The sequence below is a fragment of the Cydia pomonella genome, chromosome 15 (genome assembly GCF_033807575.1).
Source record: "Cydia pomonella isolate Wapato2018A chromosome 15, ilCydPomo1, whole genome shotgun sequence".
In the NCBI taxonomy this organism is placed as follows: Eukaryota; Metazoa; Arthropoda; class Insecta; order Lepidoptera; family Tortricidae; genus Cydia; species Cydia pomonella.
This window is the reverse complement of record NC_084717.1, coordinates 5,870,597-5,898,591: the sequence shown is the minus strand read 5'-3', so window position 1 is coordinate 5,898,591 and position 27,995 is coordinate 5,870,597. Positions and strand designations below refer to the sequence as shown.

General features: G+C 38.4%; 1 protein-coding gene across 2 annotated transcripts; it reads left to right on the top strand.

Annotated features, from left to right (window-relative positions):
- The first annotated feature begins 2 nt into the window (after window positions 1-2).
- Window positions 3-27,995, top strand: LOC133525622 (RAC serine/threonine-protein kinase). 2 transcript variants are annotated; one of them, XM_061861940.1, is made up of 8 exons: window positions 3-583; window positions 9,318-9,459; window positions 15,075-15,272; window positions 16,622-16,876; window positions 17,595-17,768; window positions 20,975-21,193; window positions 22,054-22,301; window positions 22,377-27,995. In XM_061861940.1, the coding sequence occupies exons 1-7, from the start codon at window positions 270-272 to the stop codon at window positions 22,276-22,278; spliced, it is 1,527 nt and encodes a 508-aa protein (XP_061717924.1). In that variant the 5' UTR covers window positions 3-269; the 3' UTR covers window positions 22,279-22,301; window positions 22,377-27,995. The 2 variants fall into 2 exon arrangements, with proteins under 2 accessions (XP_061717924.1, XP_061717923.1); XM_061861939.1 differs by having other exon boundaries at window positions 4-583; window positions 22,054-27,995.

The window sequence follows — 27,995 nt, the reverse complement described above, 5'->3', positions numbered from 1 at the left end:
TAATTTATCCGCATAACTTACTGCAAGGCTACGTCGCTTACGTGCGTGTCGTTTTCCGTGAGGAGAAATACGTCGAAATCTGTACATTATTGTTTCCTTAAACGTGAAAATGTGTAGTCGCGCAGTGCGCGGGTCGAACCAGTCTAGGTGAAAGACCCGGACAATTCGGGACTCTAGCGCGTACCGATCCGCGACGGGGAAACGTGGTGTCGAACTAGCACGGCGGCCGTCGGGCGTCTGTTATCAAACAGGGCTCGGGCTCGGGCGGCATGGCGGAGGCGGCGCCCGGTATCGTCGGCGAGGAGCCGGCCGGTATCGTGAAGGAGGGCTGGCTGCAGAAGCGCGGCGAGCACATCCGCAACTGGCGCGACCGCTACTTCGTGCTGTTTGACAATGGGGACCTGGTGGGCTTCAAGGCGCAGCCGGAGCGGCGGCACTACCGCGACCCGCTGAACAAGTTCACGGTGCGCGACTGCCAGATCATGGCCACGGACAAGCCGCGGCCGTACACGTTCACGATCCGTGGTCTCCAGTGGACCACGGTCATCGAGCGCAACTTCTCTGTGGACACCGAGAAGGAACGGTAAGTTCTAAAGGTTCTAAAGGCATATAAGGCCTGCTGCTACAACCAGACCAACAAGTGTCAGTTTTGATGATGTGATGACATAAAAACATGTTATGCTCATTTATCAATGAGCCTACACATACCTAAACCAAGTTGTTTTTAAAACAGCACACTCAATAAGTAAACAACTGTCATCAAAAACACTCATTTAATTATACTCATCATGATGAGTGTAACAATATGACTAGTATTTTATTTATACATAAATATGAGTTATTTTTGTTGTTGCAACTGCTACATGTATTGCTGCAATTTAGCGGAACCCATAGCATGACCAATTGTATTTAATGTACAAAGTTGGGTGCTTTAAATACATGCATGATAATTTTGTTTGTTAATATTGCTGCAAAAATATAGGGTTTACCAGAAAATGCACTCAACCAAATTAAATTTTACATTGATTACTCTCAGAATGCTACCTTTCCTTGTGTATATTGAACAAGGGTTGGTTTGGGTGTTTGGATGTAAATTAGATGTGTTGTTCACAGATTGGACTTTGAACCCTGATGTTTACATAGGCATCGGTGCGGCCAATGCTACTGTGGCTTCTGGCCATCACTGAATATAGTAAAATCTTAATTAATTTCATGTTTTCACCTATTTCATCTAGGCTTTTAGCCAAAGTTTTATAACCCCCTTCAGGTGACATACTTAATTTTTGGAAGGTGGAAATAATATCTTTTTGGCAATAAATTTTTTTTTATTGACTTAATTAGGACATGTATCTCTAATACTTTCAAAATCGGCTAAATACTTTTTAAGAATTATTTTTAACCTTTTGAACGCCAAGAGCCACTAAAGTGGTCGTGTGCTGTCGTGCCTACCACGCCAACAACCACTAAAGAGGTCATGGCAGACGCTGTCAAAGCAATTTTACTATTGACAGATAAGGTTTAAATTCGTTTCTCAATAGTTGACATATTGGCGTGTATGCCACATTTTGATGCGAGGGAGAAAGCGTTGAAAAGGTTAATAAATACTGTTCATTTGGTACAACAAATTGCCATCCAAAGCTGCTCATTCTGATGACCGGTCTGGCCTAGTGCGTAGCGACCCTGCCTATGAAGCAGATAGTCCCGGGTTTGAATCCCAGTAAGGGCATTTATTCGACTGATGAACACAGATATTTGTTCCTGAGTTATGGGTGTTTTCTATGTATATAAGTATGTATTTATATATGTACATATGTATATTGTTGGCTAGTACCCAAAATAGTAAGAAAGAAACAACAAAATACAGAGAATACATAACTCCCAGAAGATGTGGTTTCAGCACAAAATGTGAACCAGTTTCAAAATAAATTAGACAAGCACATTATATCTACTACTCCTTCATGATAACCATTTTTATGAATATTGGATACAGGTCATATCAGTTGTCAAATTGCCTGCCTGCTTATTAAATAATAATAATAAATAATAATAATAATACACACTTTGCTTAATTTGGACCTAGGTCCATCTGTGTAAAATTGTCCCAATTCAATTCAATTCAATATTTTATTGATAAAATAAAATTTTACATGTCAGGTACATTGTGCTTATAGCTAAGTCTTATAATTTAATATTATTACTCATAGTTGAGAGGCAAGGCTGAGTTAACGAACAGGTTGTTTTGTATGTGTATATATATATATATGTACATAGTTTTACTCACTTGATACAGTGCTAGGTCTCGAAAAAGGCATCCCCAAATATATATATATATATATATATATATATATATATATTATTCCGTGAAGACTGCATCCACTGGGGTAGAGTTGACAAAGTATAATTTACACCACTGGTGGGCAAACTTTCTTCATGGGTGGACAAAAAATTTTCCAAATCCGTGGAGGGTCGGAACTGCAGCATAAAAGCATTTTGATTCGAAACCGTTATTTCGCGAGCCATATACTAATTATTTCGAAGGACCGGCAGCCGGCTGGATGAAACCCCTCTGGCCCGCGGGCCCACCACTGATTTACACTGATTCACCTTATACTCGTAAACCCTATGGTCCTACCTGTGGTATTAATTACTTCAATGTAATTTAAACCATTTTCAATTTGAACAGAGTTGTATTTCTTTTGGTTCATTCAATTTCCAAAAAAAACGATACAAATTCAACCATTATTCACATCTATTCCAGTGACATTCCAGTCCAGTGACCAAAACCAGTGCTTTAAATTAATTCCAGTCATTTCATCACCCACTCTATTTATGGAGTCATTACCAAAAACAATGTACGTTCACTATTTAAAGTTTAATCCCCAGTGACGCTGGATTGGGCGAGCTGGAATCAAAGAGTAGACTGTCAATCCAGTCACTGGATTGGAATGTTTTCTAGAATGGTTATATTCCAGTGCTGGTTCACATTATTCCAGTAACATTCCAGGACTGAATTGCTACTGGAATAGATGTGAATGGGGCATTATATTCTTCACTAAAGTTTGGGTGTTTGGCAACTTAATTTCAAGTTAGAGATCTACTTAACTCAAAATAGCTGCAGAAACTCATATTTTTTCCTCCTATAACAAGGAAACTCGACAGTTAAGCTAATAGTATGTCATAATATTAATCAGTTATACATATGAATGTAAGGATAATGTTAACAAATGCAATATAAATAACTTAGAAATGTTAACATTTACCTTCAACTGATGCCAACCTAATTTATATTAAACAACGTATGATTAATTGATATAAAAAACCGGCCAAGTGCGAGTCGGAATCGCGCTCGAAGGGTTCCGTACCATTATCTATAAAATCGGCAAAAAAACCACGTTTGTTGTAAGGGAGCCCCCATAAATATTTATTTTATTCTGTTTTTTAGTATTTGTTGTTATAATGGCACCAGAATTTATTATTTCATCGATTCCATATTTGTAATTGTTTTTCGTAATTTTATTGTTTGTAAAAATGGACATGTAAAAGTGCCCCTGTGGCCTATTTGCTGAATAAATGTTTGATGTTTGATGAGAAATACTGTTACTACTGTACTAATATGTAAATCACGGTTCATGAGATACAGCTTAGTGACAGATGGGCAGTGGAGTCTTAGTAATAGGGTCCCGTTTTATCATTTGGGTACGGAACCCTAAAAATATATGTGGTTTAGCTGGATATAACAAAAATAATTATGAGGAAGTTAATGATATTGGGCTCTTGTTTGTGCAATTAGGCCATAAATATTGGGCCATTGTGTGCCATGCCAACTCTAGCTAGCTTACGGGTGGTTGCAACTTGCACCAAACCGTCTGTCACCGTTAAAGTGTTCTCTAAATTTTATTGTATGGGAAGTTATACACCACACTGCAGATTGACGTTGATCAGTCGGTTAAATGTGGTTGGTGCAACTGGCCCTAACTCTGGCTAACCTATTATAGCGACATCCCGCTCGCACAACGTGCGAATCGGATACAGTGTGCTATGCGTCTTTACCTCCTAAAAATCTGAAATTTGGACCTTTAGTGTAGGAAATTTTTAAAAATTTTAATTTAAAAAATTATTAGCGCATAGCCATGGAAACCCATATTTGACAGTCCATAGAGTAATAATATTAGTTATACCTTTCGAGAAATGGGTAACAAATTATTTTTTCAAATTACATTTTCATTTGACAGTAGTAACACAATCTTGGGGCAGGTCTTTATTACCAACTGGAGCAAACAATATGTTTTTTGTTACAAGCTTTTTTCTCGACTGTACTTTTCTGTCAATAGGCAACTAATAGAGTGTGTGGCAAGAGAAGAGTCGTAAAAACTCTTCTCTTTCCGCACAAAGTCTACTCATCAAGACACTTCAAAGAAACCCAAACACAATTTCGTTGCATTGTTTTTAAAAAAGTCATGGGTGTTTTCTATGTATTTATAAATATTTATATATTGTTGTCTAAGTACCCATAAAACAAGCGTTACTGAGGGATTTAGTCAATTTGTGTATTTATTTATTTAAAGAGTTCCTATCTCCACCTTCTGTGTCCTTCATCAGATCAGCTTGATGGTACCATAGGATTGCTTTGTCACCGGACTTACATATGTATGTGAAGTTTTCGCGGGGTGCCCCGCGCGCACCCGCCGCGCCGCTAACTCGCCCACGACTCGGGCGCTCTCTCTCCTTAAGAGCAATTCCTAGCTGAGCAACTTTTCAAATCTCGAATTTTTGAAGCTATGTTTCTGTCGCGCTGCGGTGGGCGGGAGCCGAAGCTATATAAGTGTGAGTGCGCGCACACAGACGCGAGACTCGTGCGCTCGCTCATTGCGCGCCGTTCCGTCGACATCGCCCGCGAGCCAGACGGAATTTATTCTGCGCTGCCCGACGCAAGTTGTTTTTGTTGTTACCACGTAATATTGTTTTTCATTTTTATATTATACTGTATCTATTACACCCTAATACCAAACACCCTATCACCTGTACTAAATGTATTTTACACCTATGATGACGAAATAATAAATGATTGATTGATTGATTGATATTAATTACCATATAGGTAAAAACTGCAAAAAATAATGATGTCTCAGCTTCGGTTGTCGTTGTACAGTCAAGTGCAAAAATATGTATCGAAAGAATCGTCTCATAAATATGGTACTACGCTCTTATTACACTGGAATAAGATGCTATGGGACATATTTTTGAGTAAGATGTGTACACCCATATTTTTACACTTGACTGTACCTATCCGTATCAGTAAGTTGGGAGTGATCATGGTGTGTTGTGAAATTTTGTAAGTAGGTATAAATATACCTATGGTTAAACTACAATCTATTTAACTTGTAGTACGATGGGGCTAAACTTGGGCCGCCTTATTGAAGAACGTATCGCAATGACAATCTGGGTAAAGTATGTTGGGATAATGCCGGACAATTTTGGGACCAATTGAGAGAACTCGTGAAAAAATGTTTTTTCGAGATCTCAACACGTGAAAGATTCTTGAAGTACGTAGCGAATCGTTAAATAATAACCGTAGATTCGGCCTGAATTTTGGTAATCTTCAATATAGAACGGTTTTAGCTTTGTACCTGTGTAAAGATGAGACATACTTTTTTTTAGGGTAACGAGTGTTTTGCCATCAAGGGAGAACATTGGATGGTGAAAAAAAGTTGCTTCTAATGTAAAGAGAATAAGGTATCACAAAGAAATAGGTCCGGTGTCTACCCTTTTGTATCCGATCTTAACCCTGATACAAAAATTGGTAAAATTGTGGCTCTCAAACTTTGATACCTATGTCATAAGGCAATTTGATAAGTAAACAATGTGCTAAGAAACTACTTATTCTAAGGTTTACCCGAAGTAATAGAAAAAAACCACTAAAATAATAGATACGTTGCGAAGTTTTGACAATTTAAGATTTCGTGAACTGTACAGGTTTAGGGAAAGTGTAAATGTATTGTTTATTGAATGGAATGTACTGGAAGATATTAAGTACTTAAGTAGGAGGGACAAAAATCAAAATAAAAAATAATCGTGCCCAGTCATTTTTAATGAAGGTCGCCAAAAAAATAAGAATCAAACTTAGAAATCAAAAAGACTAAGTAGTTCTTTAAATAGGGCAAAGTCACTGAGAGCCCATCTTGAAGTATGGAAAATAATTAAAATTGCGATTTTGTTGGTTTAATTTTGCAATATATAGTTGATTTATTATTTATTTATTTAATCTTTATCGCACAAAAGAAAACCTTATAGTACAAAAGGCGGACAAAACACAACAATACAATAAAATAAAATAAAATAATAATATTTTTTTTTGATAAAATGTAAGGATCGTATGTAAAGAGTAAAGTAAATAATTAAATATATAGGAAAAGAGAGCCCTCTTGAAGCATTTTAAGGAAACTAATTTCGAAGCCCTATCTCTATTTTGTATCCGAAACTAGCAATGTATGTATGCGTGCACATCTACATATGCATCCGTATGTGTAGGTACTTTATTGCGAAAAATTGCTCATTTACTATCTATTTTACTCGATTTTGTTATAAATTTCAACATGTATCATCATCCCTATACAATATAAATACTCTTTATTGCACACCTCAATAAAAGAAAACAATACAAAAGAAAACATACACATAAGCACAGGTAAACAACATGCGGTCTTATCGCTAAAAGGCAACCTTTGGGTTGCGGAAATTAAAAAAATTACATTGTCAGTAACCGTCGCGCTGGTAGTGGTACTGGATAAAAATAATGGTACGAAAGTGTGATCAAGAAAACAATAAATGTGATAATTAAGGTCAGTAGGTAAATTGAAGAAAATTTAAAGTTTGATAATCACTGCTGTTTTTTAAATAGGTAAAGATCTGATTGTTTCTGGTCCGATCTTTACCTGGAAGGGTCAAGATCGGATATCGGTCTACAGCAGTGCTAGGTCTGTTAACACAATTACAAAAACAAACACAGTTTCATCACAATACGCAAAATAAATTACAGAGCGAAGATCGGATAGAAGGAAGAATTCGCGAAATTTACCTTGCTCTCTGTGATTGCACATAGCACAAGCCCGACTCCCTGAGCGACGCGGGGACACTGACAGTCGAGGCGCAATGAAATGGCGTCTTACACAATGTTGTCAACATTAAAAAATAAAGCCAAATTAGGGGGAAATGAATGTCTTACGTTGTGTCCTGTGTGCGGGTGAAGACCCGCATCCGGTATTTACCCAACATACCTTAATCGTTGAACCGCCGCATTTCAAAATGGCCCTTATTTTGATATCGGCTAGCCGTAATGTAATACGGCGGATTATACAATACGACTGCGATACTTATATATAAATCCCCTCGTCAATGTAATTTCATTAAATTTGCTATCTAGTGGCAAACATCAAAGTAGTTATCTTTTACTTGTGACGCACAAGTGTGAGCAATGTAAAATACTATATTTCTAAAAAAAATTGCCTACTACGTAATAAAAGAAAATGTGATTATTAAATTATAATACGAAAGGTGGTCAAATCGCAAAATGCTGTCGTTTTATTTAAAATAATGAAATAATTAGACCAGTTCCGAAAGTACCGGGAAATCCCGGTTCTTTAAAACAGTACCGGTTCTGCAATCCCTAATAAGGATGTTATGCCCATCACTATTCCTTCTGTGTACGTATATTTAGAAACTGTCTCCGCCTCCAATTCGTGCGATAAGGACAACTGCAGCTCGGACCGAAATTCACTCGCAAAAAACTCAAAAATCGAGGTTTCGCTCTCGACTGTTTCCTCCTCCAAAACGCAACTAATCATTATGAAATTTTGGAAATTGCAAGAGGAAGAAATAATCTATGCCGCTATGTTTTGATTTTTTGGATATTTTTTGTCATATTTGTATACTGTGCCTTTTTTTACAGCCAATTCAATTGAGCCGTTTTTGCGATTTTCGAGGCGCTGTATCTTTCTTAAAAATAAAATAATCCAAAAAAGCAAAACATAGCGGCACAGATATTGATGATATTGATCTTATTTGAAAAAATCACTGCTCTAGGTTAAAAATCCAGGGAGGAATCAGTCGAGAGCGTTTGTATGGAAAAATCGCAACTAGGAATTCCTCTTAATGTCATGTCCATTGTTGCCCCGCAGATTGACATATTCGCGGATAGTGTTGGTGGTTTTGGTAAAAAGCTATCAGAATTCCTTAGCCAATATTTGGCCACAAAAAACTGACTTATATTTTTAATAGTTTAATTATAATGATGATGATTTCTATTTGACTAATTTAATTTATTTAATAATCCTATATTTAATATTTCTGCAAATAATGAATTGTGTTTTAATGTATATAATGTAATTTGTATTGTATATTTGGTGTACCTGTTAGCTTATAAATGTCTAATAAATAAACAAATAATAATAACAAATAATAATCAGTCAAAAGATTTGACCTGAACATACATACATACATACAAACATTGCAATTAAAATAAAAGCTTGTAAAATGAGCACTTACCTTATCAGGTGCAATATCTTTTAAGACACACTGGCATCCGTATACAAAAACTTAATGACTTTGTTTACATGATGCAAATTAGCAGAAAAGAGCGTAAGCCAGACCTACTCACGTTTGCCCTTCATTTAATGTTTCACCTTTCTGGATTGCTATATACTGTTACAAAAATGCCATCAGAAATCACACCTATTCACAATAAACTAATTAAACTTCTTTGACATGAACTTATGATATGATATAAGGTCAATGCGGTCAAAGCCGTCGGTGGGAAATTCCGTACACGAGCGTATTTTTTTCGGTTACTGATGTGTCACACGGAACAATTTCAGGAACTTCACATGTTTTTGTATGGGGATGGATATTTTCCATTTCCAAAGTAAAGCTTTCCTTGATTTTATTTGAAACTTGCACAGTGCACACCTGTGATTTGGCCATCAGCTACAGAGCATCAGATGCTTTTGGTTTTTAAACTAGCAATAGGCGGATCCACACAGAGCGAGCATACGCGCGAGGCAAATTCCTCACGCACAAACCGACAAGTGTAGACGTACCTCGGCCGAGGCGGCGCGCTCAGCCGAGGAAAACGCGAGCACCAGAAAAAGCCAGCCTATTCGCTGGTTATTCTTGAAAGTGATAATTATAGTGTAATGATGTTTGAAAAACGAGCTCGTCAGTCCATGATAGAATACTAAGCATCTTTCTTCAACACGACTTCTCAAAACCGTCTTATTTCTTGTTTATATATAATTTTATATTAATATCTGTATTTTCCACAGCGAGGAGTGGGTGGCGGCGATCCGCTTCGTGTCATCTCAGCTGAGCGCTGGGGGCCCCAGTGCCGGCTCGGGCTCCGCGCAAGACGCCGAGGACCGCGACATCGCGCAGCTCGGCACCAGCTTCAAGGACCCGCGCCGTATCGTGAGTATCCACTGGCTCTTTGCGGCCCTTTTAGTATTTTCTATAGGTAACGGCGAAATTGCTAATCTCAGCTGAAGGTAGGGGGTCCCAGTGCGGGCTCGGGCTCCGCGCAAGACGCGGAGGACCGCGACATCACGCAGCTCGGCACCAGCTTCAAGGACCCGCGCCGTATCGTGAGTACCCACTGGCTCTTTGCGGCTCTTTTAGTATTTTCTATAGGTAACGGTGGAAATGCTAGTTTCAGCTGAGCGGGCCGGCTCGGGCTCCGCACAAGACGCAGAGCTCGCCATGAGTAACTAATGAACACAACTGTACTTTTATAGCATAAATAATAACTTAGACACAAAGAAAACACTCACGAGTCAAGTCGTAAACGTTCTAGGCAAAATTGGAAATTTAAGGGTAGTTTTAAGTTGAAAGGTGACAAATGCAAATGCAATGGTAACGTTTCTTTTCACGCTAATCACAGTATCAAGTATGTTATACAACTAATTAAAACAAAAGGTTAATTCTTTTTGAATAATTAGCTAAAGATTCAAAATTTTGTATAGACCAATAAATGCATTTTTTTAAAATTTGAACGTCTGTAGAACCCTAATGCCGTAATTGTATACTACTTTAAGTAAGTATATTTTCGTAATCTACATTTAATTACGCAACTTTTGAGGGGTCTTGCGTTAGTGAAAACTGAAAAAAAAATATTCGGGACACCCTAATGAGTAGGTACCATGTGTCCTATAAATGGCCCAGTCATAATAGTCCAGTTGGCTTCAGTGCGTAATGGTACTAATGGTAAACTTAGGTACTCGTAACTTACTAAAGGCTAGTAGTGTCCGACCAAAGTTTTGGTTTTGGCAAGAAATCCGGATTCACTTGGATACTATCGGTTACACAGTTATGTGCCGGATGGATAATAGCGGGAACCCGCATAATTTTAATAATGTAGTTAGCAGCAGAAGTAGCTAAGCGGACGAGGTGTTCAAAATGATATAAACACACCTTTTTTGTTGAGGGAAAGAGCGTGCGTGAGTCATTTTCAACTCACCTTCTTAGCTACTTCTCTTGCTGACTCTACTTAAGAGAAGGCGTAAATCCAGGAAATTAGAAAGAAACAAAAATATGGCGTGTCACGTGAAACTTGAGCCAACTTTTTTAACCCTTCAGGTTTTGGTTTGAGCCTGCCTTTGCAAATATAACGGGTTGGCTTAAAGTATTGAGAAGTTTTATTTTAGAATACACAAAAAAAAGACCATAAGTTATTAGTTTTTGGATTATATATTTGGAGCATATTCGACATTATAAGCAAACACAATAATACCTATGACATAAAGTCCACCTTAATTTTTTGTAGTGTTTTCTGACCGTCCGTATAATGCTTTGGACAACGTTTTGGTCAATATTCACAACTGTATTTTTACCATTAATTATAATTATTTCGGTATGTTAGCTTCTCCTCCATTAAAGGCCATCCTTCATAATATTATTCTACTGAAAATTGCCCACAGATCTGCAATTAATGGCGCTTAAGGAACGTTCGGAGAGTTGCATGTTTTGGTAAAAATGTATGTGATGGTGTTTTTGACTAACTTTAGGCGCTTGTGGCAAAAGTACTAAATGATTCCATACTTCCGAATGTCCTTAAGGCTCGACTACTCGAAGTTTTTGGGCAATTTCAAGTACATTTATATGTGGATAGCGATGTGTGGCAAGTTATTTCGATAATACCCAAAATAAAATTAAAAGAAAATCCAAAAGTAATTAAAGAGATTCGACTTGAAAGTTGTCCAAGTGTAATGCAAACGGTCAGAAGTAAGTTACGCGAAGTTAAAGAAAGGGAGCATTTTGTTATATATAAGCATTTGCTTTTAATGCTGGATATGTTCTAGTTTGCCATTATAAAGTCCATAAAACTATAGCTGTTGTCTTTATTCAGTGGTTTTCGAAAATTAAATTTCTCATTACCGTTAGTCTAACTTTCCGTGTGAATATTTTGCGTTAGCGCCATTTTAATCTTCCGTGTAACGTGTTTGTGACATACACACCACGTATAAGCGTGTCTATTTATTTTGGAAACGGAATCCTTAGAAATACAAGTACATACCTATTCTCTTAACAATGATGGATATTTTGCCCTCGACCATACATTGCTATTTATTTTTTATTTTTAACATATTTCGCCTGCATCCATTTAAATTAATTGGTGCGAAACGACAAAAGGCCCGTTAATTTAGTATTCCCGTTTTTGCGATAGCCGCCCGCTTTCCTCTTTTTGGCCTTGTTCGCCATTTTTCCTGGTAAACGTTTGTAGTTTAGTGACCTTCGGCTTTTATCGTGGCTCCAAAACGATAACTAAAGAAGCTTTGGTACGTACGAAAGTTACGAAAGGTACGAAAGTTAGAGGAAAACTTGAACCGAACAATAACAACAAACGTTATTTTTTTGCCGTTTTTATAGATAATGGTACAGAGCGTGAGTCCGACTCGCACTTGGCCAGTTTTTGCTTTACCCGATTTATACTTCTACCTACCTACACGTCGAAACTTGCCAAGACAAATGCAATTTTGATTTGTCAAAGATTCGAAATAGAATGGAATGGGAGTCCTTTTTATAGGCGCTATAATTGCCGCAAAACTAACTGGCGACTGAGATCATAATGCTATCTCCTTTACCCTTGTTAAGATCGACCAAGAGTGAAAGAGATGGCATTATGATAATAGTTTTGCGGCAAGTAAGAGGATAAGGTTACAGTACCTAGTTAAATTATTCCTGGTTTCGTTCAATTTGAATCACTTCCCTGTTTCTGATTTAACGAGCTGATTTAGGAAGCGCTGGTAACCTGGCTACGAGGTCCGCGGGTTTAAGCTCCGGCGGTTTGTACAATTAGTTTTTCGGAACTTTTCGTTGAAAAAAAAAATCGCGAGCAAACCGAGCTAATCCCAAATTCTTGGGATTAGATGCCAAGCCGACCCCAGGCTCCCATGAGCCATAGCATGATGGTACTTAGCTGATCTGATAGGCAGTTGGAATGTGGTCTAAGGAATTCCTCGAGGAAAAACCGTAACCACAAGCGTAAGGTCTCGAGCAACAATTGATAGACTTGAAAAAGAAATAAACTCCGAAAAAAATGCTAGTAAGTTATTAACTTATTAAAACCTGAACACGCCTCAAGACATTGTTGTTTTGAGTTTAAGCTGTTTAAACCATTGTAAACAAGTAATGAATGTTCGCGTGTAGCCGCACTATCGCCTGCAACTGACGCACGCCCAACAGGAAAACCGCGCTGACTCAGCGCGCGTCACGCAGTTTATTTTGTACGATGCCCGCGATAACGGGATAAGGATGTTTGCGTTTACGTGCCCTTATACGGCCTATGTCTTCAACATGACTGACCATTGATGGACTCTTATGTTGTTGTAATAAGGTTTACAGTCAGTTCACGGTGTGGACGATGTTATAACCTCGTAAGGCCCAATGTGCATTACAATGTACAATCTAAATAGAACCTTTTATATACCAAATAAAGTAGCATTTCTGTTGTTTCATTGCTTTCTGAAACAAATGAAATTCATCTCAATTTACTATATAACGAGGCTCATAATTTTGTATGGTTGGCCTTACGAGGATTGGGCGTTGTTTATTTAAAACTAAAGAGTCATTGATTGCAGATGAGGTGTAGTCTAAGAAAAAAATGTGTTCCGAATTTTGATACTAGATGGTACTATACGGGGCCATGTTTTGTGGTAAGTGGTAACTGAATTGTCAAAAATTAACTTTTGACATCTGGCCTACTGTATAATGATTTGGGCCGTGCCAGCGACATCTAATCCAGGTGTCAATTTCGAGTAAAAACCTACGTAAAAATATATAACGATAAATAAATTTAAATTTAGTATAGTAAAAAAACGCTCCCATTCTTGATACTGCTGGCAAATTACTTGCTTGATACTTTTTTACCCTAATTTGACCCCTCTGAATCCGCATTTGCCGGTTGCCCAATGCGTAGTCAAAATCTTGAGATCTTTACCGAAAATGAGATATTCAAGATGGCGGCCAATAGTACCCTACATAGCGACTAAAATGAGCTCCTTGTATGGAGACCCACAATTATTATATTTTTTGCGATACCTAATATTTATTTTTCAGAAGAACAGTTGCAAAGGTGCGTATTTTCTGAATTTATCTACCCATCTGTCATGATTCAAAATAAGTATAAAGTCCTTTAAAGGGTTAATAAATCGCCGTCAACATCCCATCGAAATGTGAAATTCCTCTTGCGAGGCCTCATTATGCCACAAAAGGCACTTCGAAGCACATACATTATAATTTAATTTTTTGACCCGTCTTTTATTTCACAATTTATTCAATAATATTAATTGAATACATTTATTCTTCGTCAAATATGGACGTTCCTTTAAGAAAGCGGACCAAACTGTCTAAAAAACGATGTTTTTCTACGAAATGATAAATAATAGGTATATGCGGTGTCTAGTTGTCACAAAACGAATGATATCTATAAAAAAGTAACTTATTACTGCAACAAAATACAGGAACGAATAAACAATAAAAAAGGCACACAAGCACAATTATCAATTTTGGTACATAGCAGTTGGACGCTCGGCTCTTAAAGGGTTCATTTGCTAGAATCGTTCCCACTGCTAAATGTTAACATTTTTCCTGTTAATTCGTATCTACCCCAGGCTGTTCATGGTTTAAAGTACGGACGAACGTGTCATGCTATTTCAGTCAGTCACAGTACGAAAAGTACGTAACACAAGGGATATAAAATAATTTGTATTCAGCTCCATTACGGATTTTGAAATTAAACTCCTAAGGGGATAACAAGGGTTTCCAAAGTTTGTAACGACTTATACGCATATGAGAATATATGATTGTTTTATACACTAACAATCAGAATTGAAATTATGAAAAATTCTGGTATGAAATTAACTGCTGAGGGAAACAGATTGTATTTAGAACAAATGTTGAATATCCTCGTTCCTATTATAATTACTTCCCGGAAGGTACTTTCCCGTTTCTTTTCCTTTATGCTGTAATAAAATGGAATGTTGCATAATATTACGAGGTAGAGCAAAAGTAGTAAAATTAAATTGTAAATTACTCAATATTCTTGGTCTTCTCTTTGACGTAAACCTACTTAAAGTTGCATCTGCCAATTTTCTTATGTGTCTACTGTCAGGTGACCTTACCTAGAGAAGTAGTTTTGGGTATAGGTTTACTTGAAGAGATCCCTCTTAGGGATAAGTTCGCCTTTGTACAGTCAGCGTCAAATACTTCGTAGCAGTCAAAGTGGCCAAATAGTTCGGTACACCATACTAAATATATGGTGTACCGAACTATTTGGCTACTTTGACTGCTACGAAGTATTTGACGCTCACTGTACTACACAACTATTTTCTATCTGATGTAATCAGTATTTATTTTTCTCGTACAATTAACAGTTTATTTACTTACTTTATTCATCTCTAAGTTACAAGCGTCCATACGGAGAACGACCGTACGCCTATATCCATCGTCGTGGTATTAAAAAAAAACTAGTTTAACAATACAGATTAATTACGTCGAGATTGATTTTAATTACACCTTTTTGCCTGCAGACTTTGGAAAAGTTCGAGTTCGTGAAAGTGCTCGGCAAGGGCACGTTCGGCAAAGTAGTCCTGTCGCGCGAGAAAGGCACAGGCAAGCTGTACGCCATGAAGATCCTGAAAAAGCATCTCATCATCCAGAAGGACGAGGTCACTCACACGCTCACAGAAAACCACGTGCTTAAGAAGACTAAGCATCCTTTCCTCACGGTAACTGATGATTAGCAGTTAAATAATTTATAAACTGTAATAGATGTCTTATACGAACGAAAAAGTGTAAAGCCTGTAGTACTCACGGCGGCGGGGACCGAACCAGCGTCTTCTGCATTCGCGGCAGAACCACGCGGTCACCCGACTCACGCTGGTATGCGTCGAAATTTCTCAAGTATATGCAATCTCTTGACGCTTGCGGTGCCTTTTGGCCAACTTTTACTTCAACTTTTTCCGTGTATGACATCTATTTCAGTTAAAATTTACAATGTAGTATCCACTTGAAATAATACAAAGCAAAATATTTTTTTTATTTATCTTTACCTGCAGGTAAACTGCATACCGTCGGGGATAGTGCAGTACCGCGTAACTAACAAATGCAGTAAGGTCCAATTACCTTGTACATTGTTTGAATTTCGAACTCTTACGACTTCGTTAGTTGCGCGGTATTGCACTATCCCCGACGATACGCAGTTTTATAGATAACTGTTGTATTGTGACCCTTGACTTAGTAAAGAAATAATACAATACAATCGGCCAACTCGCGAGGATAATTGTCGCGCGAAGCAGCTCGGTGCGTAGTGACGTGCCTCGCACACGAGGTTAAAATGCCTAGGTATTCTAGGTCTTGAGAGAAACATGTTTTAACAGAGTTGCATCGCGCGGCATTGCGTCTCGTGACAGCTCATTCGATGCGTACCCGCTTAATATAGAATATTTTATAAAAATAGGTAAATAATTAATCAAGACGAGGAAAAGTAAACAAACTAAATATAAGTATTCAAGGAAAATTTATTATTTTAAAATGTCTGGCTCTATCGCCGTGATAATAACCGTCTATTCAAGTATAGGGTTATTGTTTATATCGACTTTGCCCTTACATAAGGAAGTAGGTACCATTTATTTACTAGCACTAGTTGGTACCAAATGACTAGGTTTGTATGTGGTTAAGTACTTAACACAGAAGTCCCTAGTGAGCCTAGCGACTAGCGAGCAAAAGATAGCACATTTTGCGATTTTCACCATCAAAAAATCCTGAATGTATGTTGATATAAAAAAAATATGATGATATAAAAATAAAAGAAAAAAAGGTTGTAACCGAATTCTTTATGCACTCAATAGTGTTGATTTTAACCCATTGAACGTTGATATTGGGCTGTAGCCGCGCGCGGTAGGTGACGTCTTTGGCGGCCAAAGGGTTAAATAAGTATATACATCCACAATAAGTATAACTAACCAAAGGCCATCATCCGTAAAAGTGCATGGTGATTTAATCAATGAATTCATTCATGATTTCTCCATGCGATTTCGCAGATCATTGTTCATTATGAACTGGTTGTTGATTGCAGGCGCTCCGCTACTCGTTCCAAACCGCCGACCGCGTGTGCTTCGTCATGGAGTACGCCAACGGAGGCGAACTTTTCTTCCACCTCTCCCGCGAACGGTCCTTTTCCGAAGAGAGGACGAGATTCTACGGCGCTGAGATCGTCAGCGCGTTGGGCTATTTGCATTCTGAAGGCATTATATATCGCGATCTGAAGTTGGAGAATTTACTCTTGGACAAGGATGGACATGTCAAGATCGCTGACTTTGGACTTTGCAAGGTACGATATTAACTATTATATTTCCTTCCCTGAAGACAGGACGTGATTCGACGGCGCTGAGATGGTTAGCGAATTGGGCTATTTGCATTCTGTAGGCCATAGTGCAATCTGAAGTTGGAGAATCTGCTGTCGGATAAAGATGGACATGTTAAGATTTCTGAGTTTGGGCTTTGTAACGTACGATACTAACAACTATTCTTCCTTCCCCGAAGAGAGAATGTGTTTCTACGGCGCTGAGATTGTCAGCGCATCGGGATGCTAAGCTTTTCGCGCTTCTTATGATCTCGCTACCCTGATTCCTAAGCAATTTTACCGACTTCAAAATATTTCTTCTACATCTACCGCAAACGTCTCTGAAGGGGCATTTCTACAGAGTGAAGTGAACATCTTGTTGTCACTACTGGGGTACTGCAGCGGAAGTTCGGGAACAAAATTTAAATGTCACTATTCTAATATACCTGATCCAACGGATCTCATCGGCCATTCAGCGCGGTAACGCTGCCAGCGTAATGGGGACATTTGAGCCAGGTACGATTCGTGACGATTATTTAATTTAGTTTAAATTGTTTAAAAAAAAAACTGACGAAGCTTGCGTTGCGAATTTCTTACATATAAACTAAGTTATTAATAATGAACATATATTGTAACTAGTAATTGATATAAATAAATGGGTTTATTTTCCAATATATGTTTAGTGACAAGTACGTTGTATACTCAGGTGAACATCACGTACGGGCGCACGACGAAGACGTTCTGCGGCACGCCCGAGTACCTGGCGCCCGAGGTGCTGGAGGACGCGGACTACGGGCCCGCCGTGGACTGGTGGGGCACCGGCGTGGTGCTGTACGAGATGGTCTGCGGCCGCCTGCCCTTCTACAACCGCGACCACGAGGTACGCCGTCCACCCACGTGGGCTCACTGGTGAATCAAGGCTTCCTTGTGCATTCTCCACTCGCTGACACTCTGGGCCGCGCGCATCCATCATCTATTTTCTTCCTATTAGACCGCGAGCCAGGTACAAGTTTCGTCAGTCATCGCCTCGCGATTGATACTTTGTCACGTGATAGTTTAGATGATATCATTAATTAAACAAAAAAAACAGCCGGTTGTATCGCGGTGGAAAGTCAGTCAGCTGGTCACATGTGTCTATATGGTCTATTCTATTTTCTTTTCTTTTTTAGGGTAGCGAAATGGCAAAAAACGGAACCCTTATAGATTCGTCATGTCCATCTGTCTGTCCGTTTATGTCACAGCCACTTTTTTCCGAAACTATAAGAGCTATACTGTTCAAACTTGGTAAGTAGATGTATTCTATGAGCCGCATTAACATTTTTACACAAAAATAGAAAAAAAAAACAGTAAATTTTGGGGGTTCCCCATACTTAGAACTGAAACTCAAAAAATCTTTTTTCATCAAACCCATACGTGTGGGGTATCTATGGATAGATCTTCAAAAATGATATTGAGGTTTCTAATATTATTTTTTCTAAACTGAATAGTTTGCGCGAGAGACACTTCCAAAGTGGTAAAATGTGTCCCCCCCCCCCTGTAACTTCTAAAATAAGAAAATGATAAACCTAAAAAAATATATGATGTACATAACCATGCAAATTTCCACCGAAAATTGGATTGAACGAGATCTAGTAAGTAGTTATTTTTAATACGTCATAAATGGTACGGAACCCTTCATGGGCGAGTCCGACTCGCACTTGGCCGCTTTTTTTATTCATTAAGTGGTATCTTTATTTTTATATTATTATTTATTTATTCCGAGTCTAAAGTTATTATTATTGTTGTTATTGTGTTGTGACGATCTTTTTGTGAATGCATTATATTTTGCCATGTAAAATATAATGTAAATTTTTAATAAGAAATAAATGAAGCTTATTTATAAGTAATAAGCTTACAATATAATCTATTTAAACATTGTTGTTCTGGTTTTGCAGAATTGTTTATATCACTCGAAAAAATGGCCTAAAAAAACACGTCCAAAATACGCTCCCTGATTATGTCGTTTTTAAATGCTATTTATTTCTAATCATATTAAGGATTGCACAATTACATAGCTTTTTTATTCATCTTTAATTTAATTGTACCTATGTGTTTATTTAGTAACTAAAATAGTTTTTAATTGTGCATATATGTCAATAGTTAACTCCACAGGAAAATGATGTAACGTTGTATACCTATAGGTATTTAAATAAAAGTAAACAAACAATCTGTACATTTTCGGGTAGTTATAACATTTCTTGGTTAACTACCAAATACAAAACCGCATAGATCTGTGACTGAACGATCTGACTTTAACCTACATTATTTGATCATGTAATGTTTTCATCTACCGTTAACTGGCTTTAGGAGCTATTTGAAGGTAGATTTTGTTAACTTTTATTTAAATACCCAAAGATACAGAGTATACATCCTATTTATATGTAGATATAATATTAGCTTTTTTGTTGGCCACATCAACCACATGATATTCAGTTAATTAGTTGCATAATACCAGAAAACCATTATTTAAATTTCGTTTTCCTGTTAATTGATAAAAACATCCTGGTAGGATACATTATGTGCGTCAAAGCATTATGGTACCTATAGTACATGTATTAGACCCTTGGTTTTATATGATTACTAGCTTTTGCCCGCGACTTTGTTTGAGTGGAATTTGTAAATTGTGTAGCTTAGTTTTTCTCCAATCTTCTTTTTATTGATTTCCCATACAAACTCCTCCCCCCCCTTTTCACCCCCTTAAGGGATGATTTCTGGTGTAAAAACTATTCTTTGTCTTTCCCCGGGACTCAAAACTATCTATTTATCCCATTTCAACTAAATCGGTTCAGCGGTTTAAGCGTGAAGAGGTAACAGACATATAGACATACTTTTATAATATTATATTAGAATGGATTATTTGGTTTGTTGGAATTGGAAATCGACCGACATTTGTTGTTGTCTCCGAAACGGAAATACAAATATTTTTTTATGAAAATGAAAATTACAATTATAATATAAAAATTGTTCATGCCAAGTGATTATTACAGGTATGAACATTTGCAAGCTTAATAAAATTTAATTTGAGAATCGTTTCATTTAAGTTACCTTTATATAATTGGGTACTTGACACATGTTGAATATTATAACAAAATTTAGCTGATTAAAAAAATGAGCAATTCATTATAAAAAAGTGGAATTAAAAATGACCTTGAGATCATAAAAAATACAAGCCTCCAAAGTCTCAAAAATATTTTTTTTTTTTACTTTCAAGAAGAAGAAATAAAATGGTACCAGTCGATTCCTTATATTTTATTAAAAATTAATTATATACGCAATATTAACGCAATATTTTAGGGTCAAAATAGCAATTTTCTTGATCTTCCATACATTTAGGACAGACTAATGTAAGGTGACGTCGACATTACAATATCATTTCGTTAGAGGCGTTTCAATCGTCGAGTGCGAGCGTCAGACTTTAACTCTCATTTCTGACCTTTGTGTTGCTTAAATGCCATGAGTCCTAGACATTTGCAGGCTCCAAGCAAGTTAACTTTTAAACGTTTGCTTTATAACCATCTGCTAAGGCAGGCGTAGTGGGAATTAGTCGGTAGGTAACCCATAACGCACGTGCAGTTGTATGTATATGTATCTATCCTTGTTTATCCATATATATGTATATATTAGTGTACTCATAGTCATAAGGTATAATGAAACATACTATAGTATTTATTTAGAAATTTTATTTCGCTGAAAGTTATGGTTTTTTTTTTGTTTAATTCTCACTGCACCCACTTTGAAGTTTTCCTGTTTTGCCTTATGGTTGACCGGTAGAGAATGCCTATTGGCATTAAGTCCGCCTGTTGTACTCTTTTTTTTATGTGCAATAAAGTTTCAACAACAACAACACAACACAACCCTTATTGAGCTTACTGTGGGACTTAGTCAATGTGTGTAATAATGTCCTATAATATTAATTAATTTATTTAAATAATAATAATAACATTTGATCCTCAGGAAAATCAAGATCGACTGACATTATTTACAAAAAAAAACTGTTGAGTAGCCAATTATCTTTAATTAGTAACAAGAGTGTTTATGTTCGTGCAGGTGCTGTTCGCGCTGATCGTGTCCGAGGAGGTGCGGTTCCCCAAGGCGCTGTCGGCGGCGGCGCGCAGCCTGCTGGCCGGCCTGCTCACCAAGGAGCCGGCCAGCAGGCTGGGCGGCGGGCCCGACGACAGCCACGAGATCATGGCGCATCCCTTCTTCGCCTCCGTCAACTGGGCGGACTTGCTCGCTAAAAAGATTCCGCCTCCGTTTAAGCCCCAGGTACGTGTCTGTGTCGGCGGCCGATCGTAAAATCGTCAAAATGATTGTTCCGTTCCATGAGTCGACGGACAATATGTCTATTTCTTGACAAAACATTACACGGGAACTTTATGATCGGCCTGATTATATAATCGCCGCCGACTTATATACAAATTGTTGAGGAATGTTTTAAAGTTAAGTCGGCAGGGTCGTCATGTATGGTGTGAGAATAGCGTTAGGTAGGAATATCTACTTAGCATCTAGTGAGCCTGCTCACTAAATAGCCCGCCTTAAAACTGGGCGGCCGACCTAATAATCTCTCTCTCGTCAACTGGACGGACTTACTCGCTAACAAAATTCCGCCGCCATTCAAGCTTCAGCTATGAGTCTATATACAATTTGTTGAGGGATCTTTTAAAATGTCGGTAGGGTCGCCATGTATGGTGTGAGAATAACTTCTTTTAAGTAGCGTCGCATAGGAGTAGCAAGCTTTGAGGCACACTATCCTTGAAAAGCCTGCTCACCAAGGAGCCTCGAGACTAGGCGGAGGCCCTGCTGACAGATACCTGCTGAAATCATGTACCTCCAATTTCAATGCGACATTTAAAACTTGCTGATGGAACTGTTTGATAAAGAATCGCCTTTAAGGAATGAAAACAGTGTAGGATAAACACTGCTTTCATGCCTTGTGTCTATCAACTGGGCGTTTGATATGACATCTCCTCACCATATCGTCACTATGAATCGAATTTCAAACTACAGGCTTGATCTCCGATTTGCAAACAGCATTACCATCTCCAGGAATGTTGCACCCTTTCCTTACACTGTAACAATGTAGGCGTCGAACGACTATCGAGGTTTAAGGTGACGTAATCGATCAGGTGGAGTCGGACACGGACACGCGCTACTTCGACTCGGAGTTCACGGGCGAGAGCGTGGAGCTGACGCCGCCCGAGCCCGACGGCGCGCTGGCGCGCATCCAGGAGGAGCGCTTCCCGGAGTTCTCGTACCAGGACATCTGCTCCTCCGCGCACTCCGCGCTGTCCTCGCTGCAGCCGCTGCCGTCCCGCCAGCGCAGCCCGCCGCAGCCGCCCGGCTGGGCCTAGGCCGGACCCGGCGGGCCCTGGAGGTAGCAAGTCAGTCTAATGTTTGAGGTACGAAAATTGGAACGCATATTTCAATCTTTAGGGTGATTCTCTTACAGGTTAAACCTTCGACGCCGTGTCGAACACAAAAGCTGTCACTCGGAGGCCACGTCCCCGAAGTGTAAAAACTGAAATTGAACTTTATGCAAATGCACGTAGGTCTATGTTGCTCTGTGGTCTGTGACGGATTAATCCGTCTTCGGCGATGGACCTACGGTGCAGATATATCCGACATTGGCGTCAAAAATATTAAGAGTTAGTAAAATAGTTTGATAGGCACTTCCAAAAGAATCACCTCAAAGAAAGAGACTTACTGAAGTGGCCGTGAATATATACCGTTGGTTCGGTATAGGTGAAAAGACTCTTCAACATTTTGTTGTACATGCAACCTCCAGTGCAATTATAAGCTTTTCGCTGACAACGGCACACCTGACCACTTGTAGATGTAAAGGCCGCTGTAGACATACCTAAATTGTATTATTATTCATACAGTCTATTATGATTTACCTACATGTTAACTGCCTTCATGAATAAGTATAGTTTTTCAGTCTTTCATTCTACAAGTGTTCAATTTGTGTCTAATTGTACAACCAGAAGGCATATCGCGTTGCCGTAAAATCAAAATAAAGCATCTGTTTTTCCAACTGCTACTTTTTCTTTATATTTAGTTGTTGCCTCGCCAATCTGCATTTATTTATCCCTAGTTTCAACGGTAAATTTGTATAAAAATCTAACATGAGAGTCAGGTGTTTTGTCTTGCTTTATCGTGAACGCGGACGCCTCCAGCAAACTAATCGCGAAGGATGTCCTGTTGAGCGTAGATTTAATTCTAAAACTGGCAAAAAAACATCAAAACGGTCCAAAGTCCATGCCTCGATCGAACTCAAGAGCGGCCTGCTCTTGAGTTTATAGTTGTGGCGTTCTCGAGAACGTTCTCAGTTGTATGGGGAATGTTCTTGCGAGAATTTTCCCTTTAGTAAACGGAGAACATTCTCGAGAACGGCACAACTAGGGGGTCAACAATGAGGAAACAAAATTCAACTCTAAATGCAAAATTCGAAGATCGTTTTTTGGCTGGCAAATTTAATTTCCTTGGAATTTGGAGGTTAATCCTCATCGTTGCAGATGTCGCTACTCAAACCTCAGACAAAGAACCATGAAAACACAACGCCATGTAACTCTTAGATAGCTCACTAGATGACGTTGTATATTCATGGTTGAGACTGCTTTAAACCATGATCACTGATTCTTAGTCTTATTCTGCCCTCAAACAGCGGTCTGCTTCGCGATTAAGCTGCCAACCGACAATCCGATTGTCAATGTAACTGCCTCGCAATCTGATTGTCCATGCGCATGGATTGTTGGTTGATTTTTAAGTGAGCTTCTCTACTTGTATAAGAAAAGATATAACTAGCATTATTGAGAAAAGACGCGTTTTTATAGTTAAATTATAGCGCGTCGTAAGGTCGCTAGTGTTTCACAATGACTATTGATATTTGTGTTCTACAAACTAAAAACCGAGTAATTCACTAACAAAATTATTAAACATTGGTCGAATTACTTATAACGGTATCGACCGTGCAGTGGCGTCCTCATCAGGGGGATTATATTTTCTAATAAAATATTTTATTTTCCTTTTTTTTCCATTTAGGAAACACAATCCCCCTAATGAGGGCGCCACTGGACGGGCGATGCTCTCTTAATGTGTTCAGTAGATTCCAACTGTATGAAAGACGCGTGTGAGATATCGGACCCTTGTATGTAATTAGATATGTAAATTAGTATAGTATGAAATGTATTAACATTTGGAATCTACTGATGAAACTTTTTTGTAGTTTATACATGGTTTGTATTGTACAAAGAAATAATACAGTGATCAACAAAAGTTCGTTACTAGATCATCATTTTAAGAGAAAGAAAGAAAGCAAGAAAATAAATTTATTCAGGACAATTTTTGCTGCTAACTGTACCTGAAGAAGAAAAGCTCAAATAAAAAGCAATCAATGATCAATCGCATTGCCAACACATAATTTTCTAAACGGGAGGACCCGACTCCGACTGTATCAACCGAAATTGGCTACAGAAGTCATAATGTCTCTTTCACGCTTGCCAAGACTGAACAAGAACGAAAGAGATAGCATTGTGACTTCAGTTGCCAGTTGCGGTTTTATCGTATCGCGAATATTTTAAGTTTTCACTTCGTATTGTTACAAGTAAGGACGGGGTCGATCGAGTTGATTGAATGTATGTAATCGAATGAAATGCGTATTAACGGTCGACTAACGTTTCTTATTGGCCCCTCGACTACTGCAGACCGCTTAGCATGACTTGCGTTGTCGCGCGCGACTCGATATATCGAGCGCGACTGCAAGTATGGAGTCGCGCGTGACAACGCAAGTGTGGCTAAGTGGTCAGGTTGGTGGTGACAGAAACTGATCGCTCCGACAACGACGTCGCAAGTCATTAACTTAATATACAGGGTGGAATAAAGTTACTTGATTTGATTAATAAACTATCCTTAATATCGTCGTAAGGCCCAAGGTCCTACCTATAGGACTTATCAGTTCGATGACATTTAAATCATATTCAATTGGAACAAAGTTCTTTCGTTCAATTTTCAACAAAAAAAAAAAAAACCTGTATTCCCTGCACTATGGGTTCAATCTTGGATTTTTCATTTCTATGACTGCCATGACTGGGCCTTAGGAGGATATTGAATAGAGTCAATAGAGTTGTTTTCTATAAACTGAAAAAGTGTTACAGTGGTTACGAAAATTTTCGGAAATATAAGAAAAAACGAAGTCAAACGTTAAGCTCGATTATTTTAAGTCATTAGAAGGAGTTGATGTCATCGTCTTTATAGATAATTAACTGTCAAAAATTATAGATAAATAAATAAATAAATCTAGCCTTGCATTTAAACTTTTATTCACTCTTTAAACATGTATGTTATTCTCGCTTGGTTTGTTCCACCCTGTATACCCGTGTAAATTCTACGGAATCACGGAACGCACGGGCTGACGCTGTTACATTGGTTAGCCCATTAACGGGCATAAAGGTGTTAGAAATTATGCAAAATTGAACCCTATATCTCGTTGAAATAAAGCTCAAAATCATTATGGGAAATATAATCCCTCTGCCTTATTAATTACATATGTATGACGTTCGGCATCAGCGAGCGTGCGTTTCGTGGTCGAGGCGTAAAGGGGTCCAATGATTAAAAGTCCGCCGGGCGGTATCGTCCTGTCAGTTCGGAACTGTAAACTTTTTGTAACTGTACTGTTTAACCTTTTGAACGCCACGCCTATCGTACGCGGCGCGTAATCGTGAACCTTCTCGGTACGCATGAAGGTTGATCAATATCAATGCCCAATGGCTGTAGCTGCGCGCGTCATATGACGTCTTTGGCGGTCAAAAGGTTAAACCAACTGTTAATCAGTGGGCCCCGTAAGAGCGACGGACGGTGGCGAGAACGAGCGGCCTTAGATAAGGAAGAAGCACAATATTTTCACTATGAAATAATGTATGTTTTAAAAAGTCTTTCAGACCGCCGCGGCCTGCGGTGACGGCCAATTTAATGTCACTATACAAACTGTCTCTTGACTATCGATTCTACTCAAAAAAAACTATTAGTACTCTGTATCTTTAGGTATTTAAATAAAAGTAAACAAACAATTTGTACATTTTCGGGTAGTTATAAGATTTATTGGTTAACCAACCAAATACAAAACCGCCTGGATATGTCACTGAACGACCTGACCTTAACCTACATTATTTGATGATGTGGTGTATTCATCTACCCTCACGTGGCTTAAAGAGCTATTTGAGGGTAGATTTTGTTTACTTTTATTTAAGGTACAGAGTAACAGTCACGGTAATCTTTACGAAAAAGTTTTTGACTGTCAAAGAGTCGTGAAGTCTAAGAAAATTCGATCCTGAGTTTAAGACCTGAAGTTGGTAGCGATATATGTGTCGGCGGCCGATCGTAAGATCAGAAAGATTGTGATATTCCTAGGCATATCGTGAAACGTGAAAATCTTTGTCTCGTTCCCTGAGTCGACGGACGCCTAATTCTGGACAGTTTGCCCATCGGGCATCTGAAGCACAAAACAGATAGGTACAGAAGTCAATCACATGTATGTACTTCACTTTTCATACTTACGCTCGGCAGTCGCTCTAGGGTTGTCGACTATGGCTTATGCACAAAAAACTCTCGTAGTAGTGGCACTCGTATCTAGTTGTTTAATTTATTGTTGAGAATAAAACGGGAAGAATAGAAATATAAATTAATAATAAATAAAATATTTTAATTTTAATATAATTGTTATTTTACAAAATTTGTCACAGAAAATACCTTGCGACGATTTCGACATTGGCGAAATGCACGATTATTATATTTTAAAGTGTAATTAATTCGAATTCACACGTACAATTATCCAACAAAACAAAACAATAAAGGTTTATTGTTACTATTACAATACATAAAGTTTACAGAACAGAAACATACAAAATTATACTTTTGTTAATTTTCTGTACTTATCGAAAATCCCTAATAACTTCTAAACGGATTACCCTAGTTACACAATCTCCATTGTCCCATCCGTTTTAGACCTAAACCTATCAAATAGCACTAAATATATGTTTTCAAACTTACGTAAGGTGCCATGACCTTACAAAAATTTAGTTACTTCGTTTATACTGATAAAAAATAGGAAACTATTATATAAAACGATCTTAGATATATTCTATGGGGGCCGGGGCGGGGCGCTTATCTACCTACCTAACTGTTCCGTGCAACGTTAAAACGAACCATCGAAATACAAGCAGATACATACTAACCTTTCTGAAACCACTGGTAGCTTAAAAAACGACAATTCACCGTTTAATGTTGAATTTAAACAACCGTCCACTGAACAGATATAATAACTTTTTTTTGCTCCACTGTTGCATAAAAAAGTTCACAGTCGCGTGTCTCAAGCGTATGGCACTCGCGCTTTCACTAGTCTCAACCAGTCCGAGATATCGTGTCGGTGAGCAGTGTCTATGTGTGCGTTGCTCGAGCGCACTTTGTACGTAGATTGATCTCTGTACCTATCTGTTTTGTGTCGAAAGCAAACTAACGAACCTATCCTACCTATCTATTGGTTTAATGTGACTACCGTCAAAATATTACACAGGAACATTACGATCTGCCTGATCTTTCGAACTGCCGCCGACATATATGTGGTAACTAAAACGTCAACTTGACATTCAGAATTACTGCATAATTGTACAGCATCTAAGTCAGCTTTCAGATCAGAAAAACTATTTTTTTCTTAGACTCTACAACTTGTCTCTTTTCGTGGAATGACTGTCAGTCGGTCTTCATATTGGATCCTTCCGCCGCTTCGGTGTGCGAGCGAGACATCACAGTCTATGTACATAGCGCTGTCTCGCTCACACACCAGACCGTGAAGACCGCCTAATTCGTTTGTTCAAAAGTACCGCCACCGCGGGCCGCAGCGGTCTGAGAGACCGTGGCCTGTACTCCGAGGCCGCGCTAGGCTAAGTGCAGTTTGTGTTATGTATTCTTTACCGCGTACCATGTGGCGCCCGCATGTTTATATGAACATTATGTACTGGGGACTCCTTGCTAATGTATTTCCTTTTGTATATATTAAAGTTAGGATTAAACTGCA